This window comes from Strigops habroptila, chromosome 5, assembly GCF_004027225.2.
Source record: "Strigops habroptila isolate Jane chromosome 5, bStrHab1.2.pri, whole genome shotgun sequence".
Classification (NCBI taxonomy): domain Eukaryota; kingdom Metazoa; phylum Chordata; class Aves; order Psittaciformes; family Psittacidae; genus Strigops; species Strigops habroptila.
Window position 1 is genome coordinate 19,153,284 of NC_044281.2, and position 20,440 is coordinate 19,173,723.

The window sequence follows — 20,440 nt, forward strand, 5'->3', positions numbered from 1 at the left end:
ACCCCAAAGGGACTGTGGGGGTTTTGACGCACATCTAGAAGCCCCAGGCTTATTGTTTGGAAGAAGGGTACAAGACAAAGACGAAAGTGTGATGCTGCCCTCTCTTAACAATTGGAGCCTATACAATTATACATACCTACAACACAGCCCACCATTACCTGGGTGCTGGTGTTTAGCGCACCATAGACTGGACAGCCTATACCTGACAAAGCCCTATCTTTCACTCTGTTTCAGTTGTGAGGCCAAGAACATGAAAGAACAGCAGGCAGGGTTTCCAAAATCTTCACACTAGCTCGTGCCACTGGCCATGCAAGAACTGCACTAGCAAAAAGCCATGAGAGCAAACTGGTTTATGCCAGCAGAGGTCAGTGAGTGACTCTCTTGCCACTTTTTCAGATGCACATTGTGTATTCCAGAGGGGGTTTAAAAATCAGCTATGTTCCCTCACCCTGGAACACTGAAAGTCATTCTTTGACTAGATGCAACCATTTTGCTGTTTTTGATTCTGTTAGCCTACCCAAGCAAATTATGATGGTGTTTTGTTGTTACCATCTCCTTGCTTTTCTCTTTGAAATGTTTTTTAGGTTTCTGTCAGACAAAAGGTAAGTATATTTGAGCCTAGGAAGGGAGAGGGGGTAGTTTCCAAAGCTAATGCCTGTTTTTAAAATTTCCATTGCAGCCCTCTACACTAATGTAAATGTAAACTGTTCGAGTAGCTGAGTGTGTCGAGCATGTTGCTCTGAAACATACAGCATATGCTACTTCATCAGCCTGTGAATCAACACTTCACGTCTGGTTTTGTAACGTGATGAACAAATAATGAAAAAACCCAGTTTGTTTAATAAGTAAGGAAGACAAAATCCTTCTCAAGATTTGAAGAGACCTAATGCTTCAATATTTGCCTTACCTAAAAAGCAAGTGAGACGGGAAGAAACAAATAACATATTAATATATACTAGTCTAAGAGAATCTTCTGATAGTAAGGTGGGTTTGGCCAATTCCATCAGTAGATACTGTATCACTGTAATTAAAAGCTTACTCTTCAGCAAGCTTGGGCTTTTATTTACATATTTAACTTCAAGAAGCTATCACTCACCCTTTCGGCACAGTTATTTCACTCAGACTATTACATAGCCACAAATGCCCTTCCTATCCACCTCTCATCACAGGGAACAAAGGTCCAAGGAATTTAAGTCTAATTTGCCTATTAATTTTTTCAGTATTCTATTTCTAGAAGTTATAAATTATTATACCTGGTTAAAAAAAAAAACCAAAAAATAGAAATTACCTAAGATGACCTGGATCTAAAGCAGAGAGTACTAAAGGAATATCAACTCATACAGCCCTTTTCAATAATAAATTTACCATCGTTCTACCTCACATGAGCTTCATTCTTCTGTTCTTCCTTTAACAGTGATACTCCACTTACATGCATCTTTGTTTTTAAAGCTGCAGAGTTAGGACCTTTTCCTCACAAAGTTTCTTAAATTGCTGCCGTTTGCTGTGGATATAAACCATGAGCTCTTCAACAATGTCAAGTTACTATCAGTACTGAAGTAGCTATGGTACAGAGGCTTGGGGAAAAAAGGGTGTTGAGACACCTCAAAATCATCATGTAAACCATAAACTAACATATTACACAATTATATAAAATTTATTCTCACATCACCAGCAGTGTGATAACAGGTAGTGCATCTAAACAAAGCTTTTTGGTGAGAGTCAACATGAGGATTTTACCAGTGGATTATCTGAGGACAGTGCAGTCGCTCTGCTTGATGCCTTCTTTCCCATTTCCTCTCTCACTACAGGTTAGCTTTGTGTAATCTTATGCCACTGTCTCGTAACTCCTCTCTCTAGACCCTCCTACACTGACACAAAAGCAAACAGCATTTGTGTTCTAACTGATACATCCTCCCCATCCTTCTCAGCTCAGGATGTAGGCATCTTGCTTAAAAAAACCAACCAAACAAAAAAAACGTAGAAAAAGCAGAAGGGTAAGCACATGTGCTTAAAGTCTGTATCTGGCCTGAACCTATACATGTCTACCATCACAAGTTAGTTACCAGGTACCAAACAATTCAATCCAAGCAGCATGAATATCAGAGCAAGCCTAGTCCAGGGACACAGGGCTGCGGAGAGAAAGATGTCCTAGTCCCACTATTCCCCCAGGTAAAATGGGAGCAGCCAACTCCTTTAACTTTGCAACAAACATTTACCTGAAAGGTGATAAAATCTAAGTACAGCTCTAACGGGCTTTTTAAAAACAGTTAAGAGGCAAAAATTCTATCCCATAAAATTTTTATTTTCAAAATAAAACTTTGTACAGAACATTGTAGATCTGAGTAAATCTAAATACAGCAGTTTCCGTGATATGACGCAAGGGTTTGCTTTTAGCACAGTCCTTTCACACTCTAGCAATCAGAAGGCAAGACCAGCAATTAGGAGGGAAAAAAATAAATTGCTCTTATCTGTCAGAACATGTATTTCTAGAGTTCCTTCTTCATGAAATGTACCTAGAGAGTAGAGCCCTCTCCACCTCAGATTGCACAGCTATTCACGCTGTAAAAACAAGGGAAGGACAGGAGATTTTCAATAGGACAGAGATTTGCGAAACAACTGCAATTCTGAGATATAAATATCTTTTGTTTCCAAGTTTCTCTCTCCTCCCCTCCCATACACACCGATGGAACTCTCAGAAAGGTCTAAACCATGGATCATTATGTATATACACAGTGCAAATACTGTGCAAGCAGAGAAGTCTAAAGCCATGCATTGTTCTAGTGCTCAATAAAAGCAAGTTGAGTCTTCTGCTATTCAACTGTACATTATTTATAACATTGCATTCTAAACCTTATACAAAGCTTATACAGTAGTTTCCATAACCAAACTAAGCACATTTATACACTTGTGCTTCTCTGGATGCAATTTTCATGGCACCTTCTTTTCTGCATCACTGAGTATGCAAGATCCTATCCACACAGCACATTAGAATACTTCAGCTCTAACAGTTTTTGCTGTACTCATGCTTCATTAGTATCACGCAAAATATCCTACAACCATGCAGATCCAGATACAAAAATATGGCTGGATTGTTAAGGAGGAGACTGCAGCATGAACCGCATTTTTAAGTGCTCACAAATTGTATGCAACCCGTTATATCTCCCTTTTTAAAAGCCTTTTTTGATGAGGCAATTGTTCTTCCTCATCTGTTGGTACAACCAGGGTGTCTCCTGAGAGTGCTATCTATTCACATTTATGCTGCTCAATGCAACTGAAGAATACCTCACTTTAAGCTGGACTGTTGCTTAGAAAGCCTATGCCTTTTAGGTTTTTTAGAGGTTAAAAAAAAAAAAAAAAAAAAAAAAAAAAAAAAAATCAGACTTCAGATTCCAGTGATCTCTCTCCCGTGACCTGTCATTATTCCTTTTCCAGAGAACCAAATTCAACAAGTTACCATCTTTCATCCACTTTGCAGTTGCCCAACAGCGACATGAACCACTACTCCTCTACTTAACCAAGCCCTGGCCCTGGAGGCATTCCTCTTCCCCTGGACCAGTGCTGATTCAGCAAGAGCAGGAAAAGAACCCACAAACCCAATTTATCAAAGGGTACATTTTGGTTTAGACAGAGCGGTCACTCCACAATGTACACCAGTATATTCACATCACTGTCATCACTAGGCAATGCTAGTGCTGGTGCTGTGGAAGCTTTTAGCAGCAGCCTCCTTTCCTCTAAACAAAAATACAAAGTGTCACCCCCAACTGTTTCTGCTGCATTTTTTAAGTCACTTGGAGAATCTCCCTTAAAATGGCCAATGTGCACTTTGAGTACTCTATAAAACCAAGTATTAGTGCTTGGAGACTGCTCAGCTGCAACTTTTAGGGCTTCCTTTTTGAACTTAAGAACATGTTATTTTAGAGAATTCTTAGCTTTTATTTGATCATTTATGTTCAGTAAGTCTGTATTGCAGAAGTTGGCCTGGAGTTAAGCACGTACTTTTCACTGCTTGGTTCTGTGGGGAACAGTGCCCTGAATTTTCAGAACATCTATTACCTTTTTGTGATCAACTTCAAAGCATAAATAAACCTGCAGCACATCTCACTGCATGAATAAAACTCTACTGGCTTAAAGCCCCATCTCCTTTCAGGGAAAAAAAAAAAAAAGAAAGTTATTGGCATGAAAGCAAGGACTGATGCTATCTCATTTGCAAAGTTGTTTAAAAAGAAAACAATGGCCTGTTGGCAGACACCTTCATTAAACAGTTTTCCCAAGAAAAACTGAGATATGTACTGAGATATGTAAAAGTTCTTTATCCTTTTTTATCCAAAAGGGAAGGGAAGGAAGGCACTGGCTTTGTAATCGCATTTGATTAAACAATTCACTGTAGGCAATAATAGGACATTGGTGAAAGAGTACGTAATTTGAAGGCAATCATGGCTTCAGTCTTCCATTCCAAGTTCTTGCTTCAGACTGAAAGACAAGCAGAAACATGAGTTAGCTTGTAGCAAAACACTCTTTGAAAACCTCTTTAGACAAATTAGTAGAAGCCTCGACAATAAACACAGGGGAAGTTATCCTGAGATCTACCTGACAAACTGCGACATGGAGAGCTCTCCTCTCCCAGTTTTGAGCTGCTTATCTCTCATAGAGCACAGCCAATGCACTGACACAAGAGGACGCTTACCTTTTCAAGTAGGCGTGGACATTGTCATAGCCATGGTACTTGGCCAGATAGACCAGGACACCTGTAGCACATCGGCCATCTCGCTGTCTGCAGAAGCTACAGTTGCAGATTCCACGACATGGTGGGCACCTCCATGTCTAGAGAGAGGACAGACAGCAAACTTTTAGATGAACTGAAATGCCAGACATGATTCACACCTGCAACTTGGAGGGCCCTGCTCTGCACCAAGTTCTGCAATGAACATCAGCACTGCAGAAGTTGTCTAAACTGGTGCAAGAGCGTAAATTCTTCAGCCTATACAGGACTGAACTCTCCTTTGCCTGCCTTGCACATAACCACATGAAGCATTCCACTCTGCCCAACTCCTGCACCACTTCAACAGCCCACAACAGCAGCACTTTGTCCACAATACAGTTCCTTTCCATAGGGCTTTAAGCACTAAGGCATGACAAAAGAGAACACTACTCTGATGCTCAAATACAAAAACATTTTGGCAGCTGCTCTGCTCTCATAGTTCACTCCTGCAAACAAACCTACAGTAGTAACTAACAACAAGTTCTACATAACACAAAGTTCTGTAATTCAGTTTGAATTAAACCAGGAGAGCATGACTGTACTACGCCACTGTAAGTAGCTACCCTGCTAAAACTCTTTTGCTGTAACCAATGCACCTCTCTGCTCAAGTTCAGCACAATAAAGCCAATATTCAAAATTGTCTTACCGGATCCAGCAACGCCGTTCTGACATCTTCCCCGTATCTATTGCGGAGGCATGGCCCACAGAACTGGCCCCGCACTCCTATGCAATCAGGGTTACGACAATTCGTCTTGGTGTCTATGGTTTTTTGGCGACACTGATGACAGGTAGATCCCTAGAACACAGGGAAAGTAGCTCAGGAAACAAGACATTAAAGATGGCTCTTTAGTTAGCAGAATAGAACATTTAACAAGCAATCTCTTTGGCAGCTAGCAGTGCTTATCCTGAAACAGAAAGTCACCTTTCGAGTTTGAACCAAGACTGTTTTAACATTACATCTTCACTGCCTGTTAATCACTTTCCTCAGCTGGTATCAACCTAGGTACTAAAATTGTTCCCGGGTGAAAGCAAGCTAACTGTTAAAGCTTTGTAAAGGCCATTCTATACTTTCAGGGGAAGGTAAGTGATGACATTTCAAGATCTCAGACATACTTCTCCCAAAAATCACACCCTTCCTTTCCATGAGAGGGAGTCTGTTCCATTTAATGCTAAACCACAAGCAGGGAATAACAAGAAAATGACTTGACAAAGTATGTATTTCACAAAGTTGGAATATACTTACTGTGGCCCTATTATATACTTTCTCTCTTGCAGACCCACAAATATTATACAGCTCTTCCTCTGTTATCTCCTCAACTGGGCGCACAACATGTGGAAAAGCCATGGCACCACGGTGACCCCTCCTGGGAGTTCCGGCTTCATGCTGAACAGTGAAGACACAATACTTGTAGTATTAGTCTCAGCAAAAACTCTACATAAACGATGTGGGAATCTTCAAAGCAATGCCAAAGTCTCAAATGCCCATCATATGCTCAAATCATATAGTTCAATATGATATATATACACCCAAATGCTCAAATCATATAGTTAAACAAGAGATAACAGATCTTTGCAAAGACATATGATATGGATGCAGCTTTAGCACCTTTGCTTGATCTGTCACCTTCAGGGTCAGAAATGTTACTGGATCTTGCTTAATTCCTGCTGGAGTGCAACAGCGATTTTTCAAGGATAAGGCAGGGGAAATGAAGAACACATACAACTTCCTATTTTCTGTACTTCTTCCCAGGGCGTGGCACACTTGTAATCTTGATCACCTCTGTATGAATTGCTATTTTCTGGAAGCAATAGAAAACCACCTTCTCGATCAACCTGCAACAGGAGAACTAGAACCTCAACATACCTCCAAGTATTCATCAGACATCTTTCTTCTTCTCACTAAGACATATGGGTCATCATCTTCCTCCTCTTGTAAAAGAGTAGGAGGACCTTCAATCAGCGACCTGGATCTTGTGTGAGGCCGAGAACTTCGGTCTGGGTTCCTCCTCAAAGCACTTCTTGGCACTGAACGCCTTGGAAGTCGCTTTGGTCCCTGGTAAAATTTAAAAGCCCCTAATGAAAAAGGCAAAACCCAGGCAGCTCCTGTCCCTACTATAAATTCCATCCCCAACAGACACGCCTTCCTTCTGGCTTTCCCAAAGATGAAGTCTCCTACCTGTCCCAAATCAGGAAACACAAGGTAAAAACCACCCTAGGCAAATTCATCTTGGTCAGTATGCTAGCTGCAGAGAAATAGTCAAAAGCAAGTTTGTGTCCACACAGGTTTAAGACCCAATAATTCCCCCAGGCAGCAGCAGCAGAACCTGTGTCTATAAGAAGTTGTGACTTCTAATGTTGTTCCCATCTTTACATAGCTTACAGGTAAATTAGCAGTGAAATTCATTACGCTGTCAACTCACATCCCAGCCTCCTTTAAGAACCTAGTTAGGCCAAATGTAAGGTTTCTTTCAAGGCCCCAAACTCACCGAATACTCGGGCTTGAGCTTCAAAGTCTGAGCTGCCCTGCTTTATCTCCAGCCTTTATATAAACACCTGTTTACACAGCACCTTGCTTAGTTTTACCGGCCTGCGGAGACACCTAACCTTTATGAATTAATCTGCTCTGCTTTATACAGTTGTAAATCAAAAGAAGATTGCACAATGAGGATGCATGTTTAGCATGCAATAAAATTCTAAAGTGGACTTTGATTTATGGTTTATTAAGTTTTTTAATTGAGAATCCTGTTTTGTAATGTCAGATTTTGGCTCAGAAATCTGAGGGCAAATATACTAAGTATATACTTACATGACTGACAGTTGGCAACGATTTTCTCCCGCCAAAGATACCAGAAACATTTTGCAACTCAGCCATTAGTTTTGCAAGCTAACAAGGGAAAAAGGAAAAAAAAAAAAAAAAGCAGAGCCTTAAAACAGTGTTTATGTGCTATTACAGACGATTAGAATAGGGCAATTGGCTAGAAGTACAGTTACTTATAGGAAATGTAGTCACTCTTCGATTTTTTACTTTTATGTCTTATTTATGTTCTAGTAACTGTAAATAATTTAAAAATGCTCCAACTTGTTATGTTGAAGCCCCATTTTTTAGGCTTACAGACTACAGATTTTTACTGAAGTACGTAGCCTACAGATTTTCACATGCCAGTGCACATGAAGTATCAGATTTAAATATTAGGAATGGAAATTCCTCTTAATGCATTCACGTAATTCCCACTAGAGTTAATCTGAACAGCCAAAAAGTCCCCTAAGAGCCAAGGGGGTGGGGGAGAGAAGGGGAGGTCCCAAAGGAGACAGTGAGTACTTGCCATTGCTTTGTTTTCCTTTATGTTTAAAGCTCTCTTTTCCAGAAACATGGCACCGTTTTCTTCAGAGTCAGAGTCTGAATCTGGAGCAGGCATCAGCTTTTCAGCAAGAGGTTCCATCTCACCCTTCCTCCTTTCTGACCTTCGAGGTGGAAACTTCATGGCTACCTTTAAAGGAATAGGGCATTTCTGCCTTCTCTGAGCCATCTCACTTTCAGCATTTGAATCATTCTCCTCTGAATCCGATTCCAATCTCTGTTAACAAACAGAATGGAAGCATATAAATCCAAGTGAATTGCTCTGCAATTAAATACAGTCTAACAATATTTTGTTTGGGGGTAGTTAAAGAGGCTATCTGGCCAAAATCCAGACGTTTCAATCCCCAGTCTTAGCAGAGGTCAGGAGGAGACGGGACCACACAGATAAAAAACTCTCAGGGAGAGCCACACTACTGCTGTGGCACATGAGAAAAAGAAGCCTGGTTTCAGTTGCAGCAATCTTAGCTGTCACTTGCAGGTCTAATAGCAAAGACAGTTTGTGTGTCAGTGTGAGAAAGAGAATTGCCTTGAAAAGGTTTGATTTTGCAACATATTTGGCTGTAAAAAAAGCCACTATGCAGCTCTCAACACAGGGTCAAACTCAAGTTTGTAAGCTATCAAGAATAGTCATCTTACAGTATCAGTGACAGATATTAAGTGAAAACTTCCTTCTAGAGCCAGTTAGTGAAATAATTATGAATAAAATCCTAATATTCTCTTATCTTTGAATTCTGACACCTTGCTTATAGCTTTGGAAAGAACCAAGGGTTCAGTGAGGACAAATTAATTTCTTTAGTGAAAAGCCCATTCTGTAATAGCCTTTGACTTTCAGGTTTACACTCAATAAGACAGCCTTATTTTGGTCATAGGTAAAAACAGGCTTCTTGCTTCATATGCGCAGATGATCAGCCTCAAATGGCAATCCTTATTTGCACAGGGTTTTTACTAAACCAGCTATGTGATTGTGGCTGCCCATTACGTGTAGTTATTGATTCCTTTTTCTTACGTACCTACTCCAGCTTTTTCTCCCACTTATCCTCTTTACTTTTACGTCTTACTGAACCCTGCTCTTCCAGTCAGATGTTACTCTTTTCTAGCCATTTCTTGGCATGCTCTGAAGTCACTACAAAGTTACTATTTTATGCCAAACAAGGTACTACTACTGTCTTCTCTACTAAACACCAACTGTTGGTCTTTCTAAGCAATAAAACTGCTCTTGCGCTGATGTCAAGGAAAAGCAGGAAGGAGGATTTCACCACCTATCACTATTTCTCTACTGCTAAAGTAGTACAGCATTTCCTGTTACACTGTCTAGAGTGCAGATCTGACTGCATGTCAATAGACACAAAAGTTTTTCTCAGGTTTCCTGGAGTCTGTGGGCTAGCTTAACATTTCATATTGAGGAAACTGGAAATGTTAAGAGTTTAACAGAGTAACATCCAGCAAGGATAGCTGTACGAGTTACTATATCTCAAAATCCATACAGCAGATTTTATTCTGAACTTGCAAAGCTCAGGAGCTTGGGGGCTTTTTATGGAGACAAAAAGAAAATGAAGCTATGGCTACCTAGACTGTACATTAAATAAGGCTGTAATTAAATAAGACAATGCTGCTTTATGACAACATTTGACTTTCAAGCTGAAGCTGCCATTATTTTTCAATTAAGAATGTTAATAATTTAAATTTAAAATTGCAAACTAAAATCAACTGTCTTACCAATGCATCTTGAATCTCATTTTCTGAAAAGCCACAGAACGATTCATCATCAGACGCTTCATGAAAAATTTTGGCCAGTTCTTTTCCAATATCCGACCTAAACTTGCATTTCTATGAAGAATAAAACATCCTTTAACTTAAATTGTACTGAAAGTTATTCACATTTACAAGTGCAGTATAAGAAAATAGCTTTTTTTTAAATAAAGGGGTTTTGGAACCACAGCTGCAAATTATCATCAGGCATGTCAGGTTAGGTGACATTCCAAAAGCTAGAAAAAATAGCTAATCTGTTTCCAATTCTTACCCCCTAGAAGCACGAGTTAAGAGTGAAATGAAATTATAGCATATAGCATAGGTTTGTAACTTTACAAAAACATAAGCAAACAGTTCTAATCATGAACAAAACATTTACTAACTTTACCAACTTTACATGTTTGCAAGCTTTACTAGCACTGCACATTCAGTTCTATTTGTTCTTGTACTGTACTTACCGTGTTTGCAAAATTATCAGAACCAAAACTGTCACAACTGTCATCGGAGGATGAGGATGTTTCCATGGGGATCAGTTTTGTATTTCGGAATGCTGTGAAGTTTTTCCTTCCTGAACAACGTCGGCGCTGCAAAAGGACAATGGCAACACCATTATTAAACGAGACCTACTGCAGCACACTAGATCCTTAAATTGAAGATTTGGAGGTTTGAACATTTTAGGATGTTTAACAGTCTTGAATATAAGTCAGCAGTGTTATCATCAGCTCTGAAATAATTCCCAAAGTTAGAACTGGGAATAGTTTCTACTCTGATACACTTCTGACCATTGCTATAGATGAGTTTTGTTCAGTGTTTAGAAATACGTTTTTTTAAACAATATACACAAAAATCATATCCTTCCCCACTTATTATAGACAATGCTGTGAAAAAATACAAGTACATAAATGGTACTTAGAAATCTGCTTTGACTTATTAATTACTTTTAGTTTGAGGCAAACACTAAATGCACTGCAGCTGTTGAGGATCCTATCCACAGGAAAGAGGAGCTTTGAAACAACTGTTCTAGACATGACAGCTTGCTGTTTTGTTAATTTTATTACCACTTTGAAATGCATTTTTGATGGGCTCCAGGTTTTCATTTCACAGTGAATGTCTCTCCTGGCAGTGACCCAAAGGAAGCCTGCTAGACCTGCACTTAGATGTTGACCTAGTCAAGCGCTCTCACCAGTACCAGTTCATGGGCTCTGCCGACTGTGCCAAGTACTTTATAAAGAGGGTTTAAGCAGCAACTAGCCAGGGCAATTTGAAGCCCTCTGCCCTCTCCCCAGCACCGTTCAGCTCACTGCTTTTCGCAGGAGCGGCACCGCAACACCCCTGGGGCTTGCCCACGCTTCACTGGTGCTGACGAGAAATGAAAACTGCCCGGCGCGGCGCGGATGCGGCCCAGGCACAAAAGGGGCCGGTTTTGACGTCGCCCACCGCGCCCAGCCGGAGGAACCCCGCCGGGGCGGGCCTCCAGCACGGGGCCGGCCAGCACTGCGAGGCCCAGCCCAGGAGACCCCGGATCGCCTCGGCATGCAAACACGCCCTTCCCCGGGCTGGGGCGCGGGCAGCTCTCCCCGCCTCCTCCTCCCGCTAAGATGGTGCCGTCCCGTCCCCTCACACACAAACCCCGCGGGGCCGCCCCCCCCGGCCTGAGCTACCTTTCTCCCTCCCACCCGCAGCGGCCCCCGCGCACCACTGCCCAACGGCCGCTCCAGCCGTAGCAGGGCAGCGGAGAGGCGGGCGCGCTCCGTGAGGCTGCTGCCGGCCGGCGCGTACCTCCCACCCCGCCCAGCGCGGCTCCGCAGCCGTGCCCCATGTCCCAGCCAGGCACGGGGGGCCACAGCACCGCGGCGGGGCAGGAGGCTGCCGCTGTGCGTGGCGGGGCTGCTCCCACCTCATACCCCACCCTGGAGTGCCCGGCGAGCCCCAGCCCAAAGATTTGCCTCACCCGGACCCCAGCGGCTTCCCCACAGCCCGGCTTGCCCCGGCCGTGAGACCCCCGTAAGGCCCTAGGAGAGCGCGGCCGCAAGCGCCACAGCCCCGCTGGCAGCAGCGGCTCGCAGCCGTGCCGCGAGCCCCGAGGGCAGCCCCCGGCCGCGGGGCAGCGCTCACCTGCGGGCGCGGCAGACTCATGCTGGCGGCGGCGGAGCGAGCACCCGCGAACTGAAGGTTCGCGCCAAAGCGACTGGGACCGCGGGAGGCGGGGCCCGGCGGCGCTTTTCCCGCGCTGGCGCTCGCGTCCTGGCAGATGACGCCGACACCCCCCTGGGATCTGGCTCCTGGCGTGGGTACCCCGCGCCCGCCGTCCACCCCTGTTGAGAACCTCGTTAACTTTCCCCGGGGAGGCCCGGAGGAGCTAGTGTGCGGGACATGGGGTTTTTTTCTGCTCGCGGTGCGGGGTTTGTGGAGCTGCAAGGGCCTGGCCCTGTGGCGCGAAAAGCTCCCGGTCGGAACGCCGCGGGACGCTAGAGGCGGGGCGCGGGGGGGGCAGGTTCCGCCTTGTGGCGAGGGGGATGAGGGGCCGTGGTGCCTACATTGTCTGTAGCGCTCCCGGGGTTAAAAACGCTTTAATTTTATATGGCAAACCTGGATTTGTTTCCACCATTCTGAAATAAAACCCCAAACCCGCCGGTTTTCAGGGACAGAGCGGGTTTCTCCATGCAGGAAAGGCCTGTGTCCTGGGCAGCCTCGGTGTCCTGCCGGGTACCCTGCACCTCTGGAGTGGGGCTGCAGTGGGATAAGGAGAGGGCACTTTATTAAAACACACAGCCAGCAACACACTCGCTTCCCTGTGCTCCCGCAGTAAAGGCAGGGTTAGTTGCCAGTGCACAGTTCAGCGCTGGGAGTGGGACCTTGGGTAATGCCCATTGCCTCTGCTCCCATAGGAGTACAGCGGCACAACACGGTTTTACAAAGACGCTGGCTTTGCAAACAAAATATTACTTGAAGACAGGCCAGAATAAAATAGATTGTCTGTCGTTGTAAACCATTTTTTGTAGCGTTTGTAGTATCGCACTAAATCAGATACAGCTGTTAAACACAGCAAAATAACTGCTGCGCCACCAGTATTTGGCAGCAATGGTAACGGGAGAAGCCGTGAGGAAGCCATATGGGATTTGTGGCCCTGGTGTTTGCTATAATCCCCTGCTTATCCTGTGGTTTCAGCAGGGCTCAATACCAGTGCAACTGTAGCTGCTCAGCATTTCCAGGTGCCTTCCGATGGCGCGAGGGAAGGAGGCCCCATGCACGTGCAGCCTGCACGCAAACCTGCGCCGCTGTAAAGCAAACCACGAATCGTCTCTAAGCCAAAGCCTGTAAATCGGCTACAGCACAATAGAGTACAAGAGCCCTCGCAGAGGTTTCCTGTTTTCTGTGGGCATTATTCTTCCTGCGCATGCTGCAATCTGTTGTGTAAAAAAATCTCCATTTTAAATAAGCCCGTAATTACATACTTACCTACACCGCTGGCTTCTCAGCACATGCACAAAAGCAGATGAACTAAACCCGGTTCTCTGGAGACCAGACCACGCTCAATTCCTCTAAATCCACATTAGTGGAGGATTGACACCCAGACGGTTTCCAAACAAGACAGCTCAGATGGGAAGGGGAAGTGTTTCTTGAATTTTGATGTAGTTTTACTTCTTTTAGGAAAAAAAAAATAATAAATTTACAAACTGGATCTCTTCTTATATGGAAGAAGAGATCCAGTTTTTCAACAGTAACAGCCCTTAACATCTTGAATCATGATTATCAGGATTTTACTAGAAAAGTAGCGGACCTTCACAGCATTTAAAGAGCAACATATGAAATGATATGGAATACTGATGGGGCTAGGTGAATCCATACTTCAGGCTGCGGTTAATTTTCCATTTAATGCTTAATGGAAACAGCACTCTTCAAACAACATATGTAGTCAAATGGCATTAAAATTAATAGGCCAGACCAGGGGCTTTGTGTGGAAGCCGGACAGGACATTTTGTGAACTGTATTTTCAACTTAAAAAAAAAAAAAAAAAAAAAGTGAAAAAGGATTAATTTATTGAAAATTATATATGTCAGCTCATATATTTTACAGACGACTGGGGAGAAGGGGTCAGGAAAGGGAAAAGAGAAATGGAAAGTATGTGAAGGGCAGGGGCTTCCCTTCCCACGGTACAGTGCAGGGTACCAGAAAACGGAGGTCTGTAACTCAGGAGATGGGTGTCATGACCTGTGCCGCTATCATTTCCACTGTTTTCATTTCCCATGTTTTCTCCATGCTCTTCACACCCCTGTTCTACTACGCAGGGCCCAGATGCCTTCAGTGGATGGGCAGAACAAATTTACCAACTGGCTGTACCGTGATAGAAAAGGTTTCTTAATGTTTGTTGAGACATAGCCTTCACCACTGTCCTACATCCAGCTATTTACTTATTTATTTATTTCTAGCTGAGGACATGCAGAGCCGAATGCAGGTGAGCACTGCATTTTCAGCCACATTTAACTCAAATTAGGCTAATGTGAGTGGAAGAAAACATCTCTGCCCATTTGATCTCCTGGTCCAGGTTCTGCATTGCTTGCCTAGTGCTACCAGCCTGTCCTTCTCCCTGCTGGAGAGCTCACCCCTCATGTGTCAGCAAGGATTATCTGGAGTAGTTTATCAGGAGTTTTCAAGAAAATAGTCTCTTAAATTCTCATCTGTCCTTGAAACGAGTTGTCAGTACATGGTAGTGGCCCTTGGAAGACCTGCTAAGGGAATCTGCTGAAATTAAAGAGCGGCATGCAGTAGATTGAGCAAGCAATGCTTTCTGCATCCATCCGGGCTAATCAAACTTGTTTACATATTGAGAGCTTCAAGCAGTAGCAAGAACATGGACCTCTAACAACAATAGCTCCGTTGTCACAAACAGTAAATGCAACCTTTGGTCTGCTGGGATGAAGGACAAGCGCTGTCCTCCATGTCACCCTGTGGATTTCAGCTGTTGGCATTGCAACACAGCTTTTCTCTCTGGAGGCAGGACTCCTGCTGGCTCTCCTACACACTTCCTGTCTTAACTATGGACAATACATCAATACATTTTATGCTCTAGTTTCCCTTCTTTTTTTTTCCCTTTTTTTTTTTTTTTTCTTTTTCAATTGGGACAATACATTTCTACCTGCCTAAAATAGCACGTGGATACATTAATTAATCTTTGTGTGATGCTCATTATTATTGTGATAGGACTTGCACAATGACACCGATTTATAGATGCAAGTATTTCAGTGGAAAGGGAGAGTTTGGATTCTCACAACCCCATAGTACCTGTAGCACAATGCAGTAACACGTATCTAAGCTCCATAGAAAAGAGTAAGATTGCAGCCACTAATGACAGTAATTAAAAATTTCTGTAAGAGCTGTCCAATCACCTCTTCATCTGAGCAAATTATAGTGTGTTATTGAAACCGTTAGTGCAATAAAATGAAGCTAAAAACATTTCACATTAAAATAATCAGACATTGATTTATGATGTAAATTGTAAATCGGAACCTATAACACACACACTAATTGTTTTTCTCTTTTTAAAGGTGTGTTGCTGTAAAAGATCTGATCAAGCACATGTATTTGTTCACATGTCAGCCTCTGGTGGCTAACACTACTTATACAAGACATAATAAAGTGTATAATCAGGTAACCTGTTATTGATTGCAACTCAGAAAGGACACTTTTCTTATACAGAAGCATGAAGATGGCCTCTTTTTGAGATTTCATTATAGTTAGACCTCCGTATGTTTGCTGGACAGGAATTTTTATGAAGTACCTTTTTACTGTTAATACTTCGACATTGTGCTCCGATAGGTTGAACCAGAATTTGTAAAATAAATGTAAATTTAAGTTTTTAACATGTGTAATCAGTTTATAGCCAATACCAACTGTACCAGTTCCACAAAATACCTCCGCAATGCAATTAGTATGCTTTTTGATTTTTTCTCTCTCCAAGGAAAATAGATTCTCCCCTTTTAATTTAACAGGTTTGTATCTCCTTGTGCTTTGCTGTACGTTCCTTACTAGTAAGGGCTGGGTGGTCATGTCTGATCCTATTTGATACTGTGTTTCTTTGACACAAACTGGTAAAACTTAAAAATGAAAAAGACTTAAAAACCTAAAAATGAAAAGAATAAGAGAAGGAAAACCAAAGGAATAAATACAGTCCATGGAGAGAAAAAGTGCAGTTGACAGATGCCTCTAGAAACCTATATTCATCAGCGCACTAACAGAATGGCTGAAATGCGGTCAGTTTTTATAGAAATCTTAATGATTATTCCAAATATACATCACAGCAGATCATTCAGAGCCCAGACCATTGTGATGCATGTTATGGAAGTGTAATTTTAATGCTCATTTGAGTATTCTTTGGCCATTTCACAAAATACATAGCAAAAACTGTCGATCAAAAGTAGCTCTTGTTGATATGCAATAGCCACTTTTAAAAGCTTGAGATCCCAGCCCTTTCACTCTTGGGCTTTGATTTATATTTCCCTTTGAAAACACAAAATAGATTAAGTCACATCATAAAGAAATTGCTTTCAAAACATTCTGCAAATGCATAGCTGTAGGAAACAGGAGGCTATCAGAAAATAATCAAAAATGCTTACTGCAGTCTGGTTTTTTGCCCTTTTATATAAGCTTTGCCACTGCCAGTTTGTGAATGTTATATGCATTGTCTCTGCCAGCCTTCAACTAGGTGCGGTTGCTGGGAGAGGACAGGAGCAGGGGGAAAGGTGGTGGCTTAACCTTCTCCCCAGCGACCTCTCTCTAGCAGCAGGAGGGAGGAAGCAGGGGGCCAGGTAGAAAGCCTCTTCAGGGCTCACTACAGCCTGCGGTGGGGGTCCCCAGGGCACATCTCAAGGTTTCAGGCCCTTCCTGTGTGTTTTTCACAGCATGAGAGAAATGCCTTCTCTCTGCTGCAGGGAGCCCTCACTTTTCTAGCTAAGGCAGGAAAAAAAACATGTATGTTGAGCCCCAGGTATATTAGGCCACTTCATTCTACACTGCACAGTGTTTGTGTCTGTAGTCTGTCAGCAGCTGCAAAACCATCTCCTGAAGCGGAGAGGCACCAACCCTCGGGGCAGGCAGGTGGTGGGGCAGGAGCGGTGGGAAGTGTAAGTGGTGCTGGGGTGGGACCTGCAGAGTGGTTGCGTGCTTTACCCTGGCTTTCAGCCACCCCGGGCTGCTGCTGCCTCCCAGCACCGTTCCTCTGTCCTCTGAGATGGTCATCTCAAATGCCCTGTATTTATATGTACTCAAACATGATCTTGGCAGATGCTTATTAGTGTTAGTGCCATAATAGACTTCTCCACAACCTCTAACTTTTTGCAACAAACTGGCTTGAACTGCTAAGCTTTGACACTTCATTAGATAAGAATATTATGTAAAACCCCTTCTATGGTAGACACATATATAGAAAATAATTGTCATATAATTTTCAGAGGTAGCACAGCTATTTTAGTCCATTTTATGACACAAGATGTCAGGAGGTCTCTTGGTTTGGGGTTTTTCCACAAAAACAACTGCCCATCTTTCCCAGTCTAAAGTAATAATAATAATAATTAGGTCAAAGTGCATTCTCTATCACAATATAAAAAAATAAGAAAATCAAGTTCTTATCTTTGATGCATGGTCCAGTATTCTTGGCAGCAAGTTTACAGAAAAGTCTTAAAACACTTGGGGTTTGATCTCATCTGGAGGACAGTGGTAAGGGATGCCCCGGCAGGGGCTGTTGCTGTGAGTGAGGAGACAGGGCAGAAGCAGAGAGTTTGGCCGACTTGTGCTCCTTAAATCAGCTCAGCAAGTTGCCAGATCATGGTCAGCATATGGAGATTTTGTGCCCAGGGAGAGTGGCGTTACTGTCAAGACATGGCCAACTGCTAGAAAAAAATCAGTGGGAGCAGGTTAGAAAGAGCAAAGCTGCTGCAGCAGCAAATACTTTCTTTAAAAAGTAAAGAGTGTCCAAAAACACTATCCCCATTTCACAGTGATGCCAGTGAAAAAGGAGGTTCTTACGGTGTCTTAGGTCAGTCATGGCAGTGCCGGGGGGAGACATGAATGGCCACTCTTCCTCCCAGCTGAACAGGAACTGGGTTTGCTTTCTCCAGCATTTCATAGAAATAATCAACCAGCAGCAACGACCCCTGTGAACCTCAGCCCTGTAAACTATTGTTTCATCTGCTGGCACGGCATCACTGAGATCAGGTGTAGATGGGGACGCAGAGGGGCCACTGGCATCCACCCCATTGCAGGCAGGTCCGCAGCATTGGCTGGCCAGGTCCCACAGTCGTCCCATCCCATCCAGTCAAGTATGACCAGATCCCCCACAGCACACCGGGGCAGTGGCTGGACAGGCTGAAACCTGGCAGACATTCCACAGGGAAAAGGGGTCAGACAGCCATCCCATCTCTGACCATTGGTTCTGTTTATCTTCCTGGGAGGCGCAACACAGGCATAACATTTCAGCATGTCCTTTGAAATCAATATGAGGCCAAAGCAACAACCAGAAATGTTGCAAGAGAGAGATATTACAGTGCTGTCCAAATCAAACACTGAGCTGGATGAAATTTCTGGCCAGGCCATAAAAAGCAACCTCTGCAGCTCTGCTGCCCAGGGATGGATTGGCAGTCTACTCATGTCCCAGGGGGTTAGGGTGAGGAACAGCCTGGGGTTGTTTATGATTTTGGGGCCCCTTGGATTCTTCAGTGGGCTGTCACCTCTGCAACAGTCATCCTTCTGTGAATGTGCAAAGGCTCCGTGGGAAAAGGAAAGGCTTGTGTGAGGGGTTGAGCTGGAAGATGGGTTATTCATGCACACATCTCTAATTCCTCTTGTTTATTCCCCATACTACAGGCATTTGTATAGAGGCACATGAGCTGAGCTCCAAATAAAGCCAGCTCATTAGCTGGAGCAGCTGAAATAGCTTTGCACCACTCCAAGCATTTATTACAGGTGCTGGCAACTGACCAGGAGTGTTGGGATGGATTGATGTCCCGCTCCCCCAACACATCTAGTTTAAAGCTGCCTTGACTAGCCTGGCAAGTCTCCTACCAAAGCAGCTCTTCCCCTCTGTCAGACCAGCTCCACCAGCCTCCAGTAGACCTGGCCTCCCAAATCAAGTCCTATGTTTAAATAACCATACCTCTGACTATGCCACCACCGTTTTAACCTGCCAAATGTGCCTGGCCTTTTCAAGGTCCTCCACTTTGACCCAGAGGATCGATGAAAAAACTGAGCCCCAGAGCCCCTACGCACCTTTTGCAGGGCTCTGTGGTCCTTCTAAATGTTCTCAAGGCTACTGCTATCTGTATCGCTAGCACCCACATGGACCACCAGAAGCGGGTAATAGTCAGCAGGACTTACTAGGCCAGGCAGCCTCTCAGCAACACCCCTGATCCGAGCCCCTGCTTTCTCCTGGAGGCACCAGCAGTGATCCTCTTTACTGGTGCATCAGCTGGTTGTTCATTTGGTGCGGTGTGCGTTTCCTCGTTAGCCCGCTGCAGAGCTATGAAGCGGTTCCGGGTGGGGACACTGGATTTTGGAGGAAGCTCCTTGCTGTTAATTGTCCTCTTCCTCCTTTTTTTTTTGGTGTGGGGTTTTTTTTTGTTACTAGCTCCCAGCTTCCTGGATTAACACCCTCCTCCTCTTCTGCATGCGCTATGGTGGACGCTTCTGGCCCCGGCAGTTTGGGCCTGGAGCAAGCAGTCCAGCTCCCTCTGGGCTTCCCTGACAGCTTTTAGCTACTGACAGTGTCCCGCAGCTCAGCCCCTGCTGCAGTAGGACCTACACCAGGCGCACCGAGTGCAGCCCTGCCCATTGTGCACCCTCGCCTCCAGAGACCAGCGGAGGCACTTTCTACACCCCGAGCTCTGCGCCGCAGCCTCCCCTCGCGTCGGCTCTGCCTGGTGCCGCCGCTGTCACCGCCGGGGCAGCCGCAGCACAGCTCCCGGAGCGGGCCCTCGCTCCCTGGGGCGTGTTTTCCCCACTCAGGGCGGTGCCGCCCCTCCTGGCACCGCCCCCTGTGAGCTGTCAGCTGAGCCCTTCAAAAGCCCTTCAACACTCTTGCAGTTGCTGCCCAGCATCTGCGTAGGCCCAAGCGCGATACAAGATCTTGCTTCCTGAGCTGCATATCCAAACCTTAGTAACACAAACACGTCTCTAGCAAGTGCTCTCAGGTGTGGGTACTATCAGCTGGTATCCTCCAGCCCTTGTTGGTCACTGCAGGAAATGGTAGAGAAGGATTCCCAACCTAGGCAAAACATCAGTCTCCCACAAAGTTGTGACAGAGAAACATCCAGTGGTTGCTTGTCCACATCCCCCAAATTAGTTGCAGGTTCAGTACACCAGGGCCGGAAGCTGGGTTACTAACTAGCTTTCAACCAATTTGAAGCCACAAGAAAGCGTCAGGCTTTGTTACCACAGAGCTTCACATACAGCCCCGTTCACTTCCAGGTAAAGCATCTTACTATTTTTTCTGCTCTTACCTGTTGTTAGAGGAAAAGGTACTTAAATGACAGAGATATGATTCCTGACACCTGGTATCCACTGTGTCCTGCTCCATCGGTTTT

At 44.2% G+C, this 20,440-nt stretch overlaps 1 protein-coding gene across 2 annotated transcripts; it reads right to left on the reverse strand.

Moving 5' to 3' along the window:
• Nucleotides 1–2,281: 2,281 nt before the first annotated feature.
• CDCA7 (cell division cycle associated 7) lies at nt 2,282–12,082 on the reverse strand. 2 transcript variants are annotated; one of them, XM_030488159.2, is made up of 10 exons: nt 11,982–12,082; nt 10,325–10,450; nt 9,834–9,944; nt 8,083–8,334; nt 7,566–7,643; nt 6,624–6,812; nt 6,003–6,143; nt 5,406–5,555; nt 4,685–4,821; nt 2,282–4,470 (listed from the first exon to the last, which is right to left on the reverse strand). In XM_030488159.2, exons 1-10 carry the CDS (start codon nt 12,000–12,002, stop codon nt 4,440–4,442), a joined length of 1,236 nt encoding a protein of 411 aa, XP_030344019.1. In that variant the 5' UTR covers nt 12,003–12,082; the 3' UTR covers nt 2,282–4,439. The 2 variants fall into 2 exon arrangements, with proteins under 2 accessions (XP_030344019.1, XP_030344021.1); XM_030488161.1 differs by lacking the exon at nt 11,982–12,082 and adding an exon at nt 11,050–11,083.
• Nucleotides 12,083–20,440: the final 8,358 nt, after the last annotated feature.